The sequence below is a fragment of the Neomonachus schauinslandi genome, chromosome 11 (genome assembly GCF_002201575.2).
Source record: "Neomonachus schauinslandi chromosome 11, ASM220157v2, whole genome shotgun sequence".
Taxonomy (NCBI): domain Eukaryota; kingdom Metazoa; phylum Chordata; class Mammalia; order Carnivora; family Phocidae; genus Neomonachus; species Neomonachus schauinslandi.
In genome coordinates this window covers 57,456,457-57,462,757 of record NC_058413.1, presented here as the reverse complement: position 1 = coordinate 57,462,757, position 6,301 = coordinate 57,456,457, and the positions used below count along the sequence as shown (strand labels likewise).

Genomic DNA, 6,301 nt, shown 5'->3' with positions numbered 1-6,301 from the left:
ATAAATATTCTACACTGGCCACCCTAGCTCTTGGAGCCTCACTTTCCTCATTTGTAAAATGGGAGTTGTTGATCCTTCACTCCTAGGACTGTAGAGAGTGTCAATTCCCTCTGCCTCCCCCGTTTGGCTATCTGGGAAGCCCCTCCGAGAGAGGGTCTGTGTCTGACCTAGGGTCTCACCGCATGCTTGGCAAAGCCAAAGTCAACCCCGGGCTCTAACCACACCCTAAGCCCCCTTTGCCCCACCCGGGGGCGTGGAGCAAAAGTGTACTTCCGCCAGCCGGCCGCAGGTACCTCGCACGTGGCGGGGCTGGGCTCCCAGCCACCTGCGGGACCAGAATGATGAGTCTGAGCTCGGTGCCTCGCTCCCTGCGGCCCAACCAGGCCTCCCCCTCCGCGGGCCCGCCAGCGGTGAGTGCGCAGCCGGGAGGGCGGCTCTATCCTTCCGCTTCTGCGGTCTTTCACTCCTTTCGGTGTCCCCCGTGCGTCCCTTCCTCGGGGTCTGAGGCCCCTAGCTTCTGGCGCGCCCCTGGCTGGGCGCTCTCCTCCTCTAGCTAGTTCTGGCTTTGACCTCTCCTTCCGCCCACCCGTGCCCGTTCCCCGCCTGGCTCGGACCAGCCTCTCCTCCTTGCCCTCTTTCCTGCCTGGCCGCCTTTGTTTGTCTCCTCCCTCTCTGTTCGGTCTTTGTTTCAGCTGTTTTCTGTGTGTCTCCCCTCAGTCCCCTGGCTTGTCCTAGTCCACCGCTCTTCCGCGGCCCCTCCTCCTCCCGTGTTTGGGAGAAGACCCCACGGAAGGCTGCGGGCCTCTCGTTCCCTCACCCACCACACCCCATCCTCTCCAGCCTGCCCCTGCCCTCTGGCAGCGTCCTGAGTCCGCGTGCTCGCCTGCCCCCTCCCGGGGCGTGGTTGAGGGGAGTTTGCGTGGAGGATCCGGAAAAGGCCCAGTGCGCTCCAGGAGCAGAACATTCTAATCTCTCCTGGGCTAGGTGCCATCCTGAAGACTCCTGGAAGGCAAAGCAGATCCAGCAGGGGGAGGCTGTGGCTCTTTCCCATAGAACAATGATAACGTCATTGTGGTTGGCTGTTGACAAAGTCACCTGCTCCGTGGCAGGGCCGCCCTAGGTGCTCAATAAATGAATGAATTCCTGAGCAAGAGAGGGAGCCAGCGGGGTGCATGATGCCAGGTAGGGAAAGACTGGCTTTTATCAGAATACCAGGTGCCCCTGTAAATCAGTGCAGCAGGTAAGCTCCAGTCAATTGGAACATTTATTGAGCATCCTGGTGTGCTGGGCCCTGTAGTAGGTACTGGTGACACAGAGAGGAATCTGAGATGGTCATTCCTTAGGAACCTCACAGTCTAGCGGGGGATACAGATGAACAAATGGAATTACAAGAGGTAACTGCCATGACGGTGGAAATACAGGGCCCTGGAGGATCACAAGGAGACAACCCATCTAGAAAGATTTCTGGAGGAATTAACTTGAAGGATGAGTGGCCTAAGTGAAGGCAGTGTGGGCAGCAAATGAGTCAAGTCCTGGAGGCAAGGGGGACCAGCCTGCTCTGGATGGGTGGGGTCAGAGTGGTTCTGGTAGTTGATTTTGCCAGGGCTGCAAAGGGCCTTGTAAACCTTAGTAAGGAGTCTAGAGTTTATCTGGAAGGAAATGTCAGGTGCCTGAAGTGTTCAGTGCAGGGTGTGGCCAGATCAGATTTGCACTTGAGAAGATCGACTGGCTTCAGAGTAGAGATTGGATTGGGGGAGGGCACTTGAGGAGGCAGGGAGCCATGGAATTGACCAGAACTGAGAATCACCAGGACTTGGTTATGATTACCTAGGTGGGAGGAGGTTGAGGATACCAGCATATTGCAAGATTACAACCTGGATTTTGGCTTCAGATGACTTGAGATAGGGAACAATGGAAAAGGTCAGGGTTGTGGGGTGGGGAGAGATCTAGAGAGGCCTGGGGGACATTGGAGTGACTCTACTAAGGGTGACCTCAGGAAATGTCTGAATGTTTGGCAGGGTGTTTGCATGTGTGTGAGAGCTAGGTCTGTCTGATTCATCCCTGTGCCCTCAGGGCCAGCCCTGACCTGACACCCAGCAAGGGCTCCTAAAGATCATGTTTCCCCCAGCTCATGCACACAGGGCCTGAGATAGGCTTTCCTACCCAGGAATGTTTCCGCAGCATTACTGGGAGGTACAAAAGGCGGGGAAGAGTGGCCACGAAAATGGGCAGGTGGTCAGAAGAGGGGTGGAAAAGAAGTCTTTATTTGCTAGAAACATATTGTAGTATTTGTGGATGAGGTAGGAGGTCTGGGATTTCCAAAGAAACTGGAAGATTTCGGAAAAGAAAGGAGGGGAAAGAGAGACAGAATTAAGAAGTTTGGGAACAAGACTGAGGTCTTGTTTGGTAAACAAAGAAATGGGCCTTAGAGTATCAGGACAGGAAGCTATTTTGTGAAGCATCTGGAAATGAGCTTCAGAAACAACATTTGAAGTGATTGGATTCATTAGACTTCCAGAGCTGGAGAGACTTAGAGTTCACTTTGTGCATTTTGCCTTCCCTATTTCATAGATGACTAGGCGTAGGCCCACAGAAGAAAGTGAGCTTACCCAGTCACATCGCTACTTACTGGCAGCGGTGGGACTGGATGTTGGGAGGGGTAGGGCACCCATCCACCTACTGGAGTCACACGGATAGGGGTTTGATTGCGGCTCTGACTTCACTTCCTAGCTGTGTGACCCATCTTTCTGAGCTTTCCTCGCCTGTAATATACAGACCTCAAGAGCATCTGTGAGCTTTCAGGGCACAGGCATGATGAGAGCACATCCGACCATTCCAGGGTGAAAGTCTGCGACTTTGCATTTAACTGCCTGCCTCTCAGAGCCACCTCAGGGTTAACCGAACAGCCTTGCCAATGGGGCCTTGAGGTTTATAGGAGAAAGAGGAAGTCACAGGTTCTCGGTTTATTTTTCTCCCGGCTGTATGGTTTGGCTGCTGTCAGAATGCATCCCCTTGGTCTCCCTTCTCTACTCCAGCCAGCGGAACTGTCCCCCGGTAGGAGCTGTTGCCATGGCAACTCAGTTCTTTCTCCCCAGCCGTTTGGCTGCCTCTGGCTCTCTTTATTCCAGTACTTGAATCTTAGAGGTAGAGCCCACAGTCAAGCTGAGAATGAAGTCACACCTAAATGAGAACCCAGGACATTCCTGAACCCTGTCACTACTCCTGGCTCTGCAGTGACCTGTGACAGAGTCTCCGGGACAGAAATGCAGCCTCCCTCTGACATTGCCCCAATCTTTTCTGTGGCTGCGCCATCACACCCCCCAGGAACCTTCCCTGACAACCTCCAACACACATCCATCCACACGAAGAGCTTCTGAGTCTCCCCTCTCGGTGCCTGCACATTTAAGCCATCTGTTTGCCTCTCTCCTCTGTGAGCTCCTTGAGGGCAGGGACTGCGTCCTCCTCTGCTCAGGAGAAGGCTTGAATGTAATAGGCCCTCTACATTTTCTGGAATGAATAACTAAGGGAATGAAGAGTGGAGGTATTTATTTATTTATTTATTTATTTATTTTATTCTTATGTTAATCCCCATACATTACATCATTAGTTTTAGATGTAGTGTTCCATGATTCATTGTTTGTGCATAACACCCAGTGCTCCATGCAGAATGTGCCCTCCTCAATACCCACCACCAGGCTAACCCATCCTCCCAACCCCCTCCCCTCCAGAACCCTGTTTGTTTTTCAGAGTCCATCGTCTCTCATGGTTCGTCTAAGAGTGGAGGTATTTAAAGGGTGAAAACTGGCCGATGTAATGACTAAGAGCGCATGCTTCGGGGTAACGTGGCCCTGAGTTTAAGTTCTGACATCATCACTTAATAGCTGGTTGCCTTTAGGCAATTTACTTCAGCTCCTTAATCCTTCATTTCTTCGCCTGTAAAGTGAGGATTTAATTCATTCTTCATAGGATTGCTGTGAGGATTGAATTAGAGGTTGAATGGAGAGTGCTTTGCCCAGTTACTAGACTCTGAGGGGAGAGACTGTCCTGCTTGTTCCTCGGTGTTCCAGGTACCTGGCACATACATATTTTATTGACTGAGTGAGTCAGTTTTAGATAACCAAAGTTATTCAGGAAGCTGGTTTGGAAGGCTAACAACTAGTCTATCACCTCACATGTAATAATCTTCTGGTATTTTTGTTCGGTCTGTTAGTATTCCCCAAATGCAGCCTGACTCTCAGTCTGTTCCCAGGTCCCCCTCCACTGGCTTGTGGGCATCTCCAGGCAGGCACCACGTGGGTCTTCACCACATCCTTAGTGCTCAGCTCAAGGTTTGACATAGAGAAGAGGCCTCTAAAAATTCTGTAGACCAGCTAAACTTAACTTCCATTGGCACCACACTTTACAGTTTATGAGGCAGTTTTATACCGATCATACCTGGTGTTACTGACCTTTTCAGCACCAAAGATATTCCTGTTATTAATAACCCCAGCCCATATTTTTGAAAGACATCTATCACACAAATTCCCTTAATGAATCAAAGTCATGCTAACTGCTAATCAGAACTTCTGACCTATATTAAACAAGAATTTGTGGGATGCCTGGGTGGCTCAGTCTGTTAAGCGTCTGTCTTCAGCTCAGGTCATTATCCCAGAGTCCTGGGATCGAGTCCCACGTCAGGCTCCCTGCTCAGGGGGGAGCCTGCCTCCCCCTCTGCCTGCCGCTCCCCCTGATTGTGCTCTCCCTCTCTCTCTCTCTGACAAATAAATAAACAAAAATCTTAAAAAAAAAAAAAAGAAAGAATTTGTGTCCCCAACTGCCACCACAGGATGTGGACCCACAGTAAGTACCCAAGAAATGCTAAAATGCTTCCTGAATGAACACATGTATGGTTTCTTAGTCTCTCTGAAAGGTTGAAAATCCCTCCCTCCCCCGCCCCCTTTTTTTTTTACTATATCTTAGATCTGAACATCCCACCTTGGGGACTTCTGACTTCACAACAGCTCCATATTCCCATTTTACAAATGAGGAAAGAGGCGTAGAGAGGTAAAAAGCTCTGCCAAAGGCCACAGGCTTTGCAATCGTTGTCACCGGGACTTGCTTCCACAGCAGGCTCCTGGACTAATATTTTGTAATATTCTATGGATGAAAATAAGCCACGAGCTCCCTCGAGGTGGCACTACTGCTTCACTCTGCCTTCTTGTGCCCTCAGGGATCCCCTGTCGTGGAGCTTAACGTAGGAGGTGAGTTGTACACCACCACCGTGGGCACCCTAAGAAAACTCCCGGGTTCAAAGCTGGCAGAGATGTTCTCCAGCTCAGCTAAGGTCTGCATGGACGCAGAGGGCCGCTTCTTCATCGATCGCCCCGGCACCTATTTCGGACCCATCCTGGACTACCTGCGCAGCGAGCGGCTGCCCACGCACCACATCCCGGAGGTGTACCGCGAGGCACAGTTTTACGCAATCAAGCCTTTGGTCAAGCTCCTGGAGGACATGCCGCAGATCTTCGGGGAGCAGGTGGCCCGGAAGCAGTTCTTGCTGCGGGTGCCAGGCTACGGCGAGAACCTGGAGCTCATGGTGCGCCTGGCGCGCGCTGAGGCCGTGGCGGCACGCCGCTCCATGGTGCTGGTGTGCACCGTGCGCACTGAGGAGGATGCGGCGCGCTGCGCGGATGCTCTGCGGCTCCTGGAGGCCGAAAAGAGGTCGGTTGTCAAGTTCGGCCCTTGGAAGGCGGCCCCGCAGGTCAAGGACCTCCTCGACTGCGTGAAGATGGACATTACGGCCCAGGGGTACCAGGTATACTATGAACCGTACTCCGAGAGGACATTACGGGCCAAGTATTTCAGTTACTTTTATACATTCGTCTTCATCTGGTGGTGATCCCCCAGGGGGCGGGGACAGTTTGTTTCGGGTTCTGGTGGGACTTACGAAATTAAAAGTTGCCTTCAAAAGCCGTCTTCCTTTAATTTAAAACAAACGAACAAACAAAAAAACAACTTCCAAGGTGGTCTATGAGGCTTGCCCCCCAATAATTATTTCCCTGTTGAGGATTTTCCACTGATTGCAACTGACTCCACTGTGCTTGCCTTTAAAGAGGTGCAGCTGCTTCCTCTTTAAAGCCTCCCCTACCTGCCAGACCCTTCCCTGCAAGTCCAAATGGCAAGGCTGAGATGAGTTGGAATGTTTCAACAATTCTTCGGCTGGAGATGGCGGATGATAACAGGAAGATAACAGAATACCATGAATCTAGATAAAATGATCTGAAAATGTAGTCTGCTCAGGCTCAGCGTATGGTCCAATACT

At 51.5% G+C, this 6,301-nt stretch overlaps 1 protein-coding gene across 2 annotated transcripts; it reads left to right on the top strand.

The window, feature by feature from the left end:
• Positions 1-300: 300 nt before the first annotated feature.
• KCTD14 (potassium channel tetramerization domain containing 14) lies at positions 301-5,931 on the top strand. Of its 2 annotated transcripts, none has more exons than XM_021704680.2 (2): positions 301-410; positions 5,210-5,931. In XM_021704680.2, the coding sequence occupies exons 1-2, from the start codon at positions 339-341 to the stop codon at positions 5,876-5,878; spliced, it is 741 nt and encodes a 246-aa protein (XP_021560355.2). In that variant the 5' UTR covers positions 301-338; the 3' UTR covers positions 5,879-5,931. The 2 variants fall into 2 exon arrangements, 1 of the variants encoding a protein (XP_021560355.2); XR_006540944.1 differs by lacking the exon at positions 5,210-5,931 and adding an exon at positions 4,960-5,048 and having other exon boundaries at positions 357-410.
• The last annotated feature ends 370 nt before the right edge of the window (positions 5,932-6,301 follow it).

What these genes read in the sequence shown, in the direction of transcription:
- KCTD14 (XM_021704680.2), top strand. Translation starts at nt 339, where the DNA reads ATGATGAGTCTGAGCTCGGTGCCTCGCTCCCTGCGGCCCAACCAGGCC. An exon ending in CCTCCGCGGGCCCGCCAGCG is followed by an intron (nt 411 to 5,209) that starts GTGAGTGCGCAG and finishes TTGTGCCCTCAG; the next exon opens with GGATCCCCTGTCGTGGAGCT.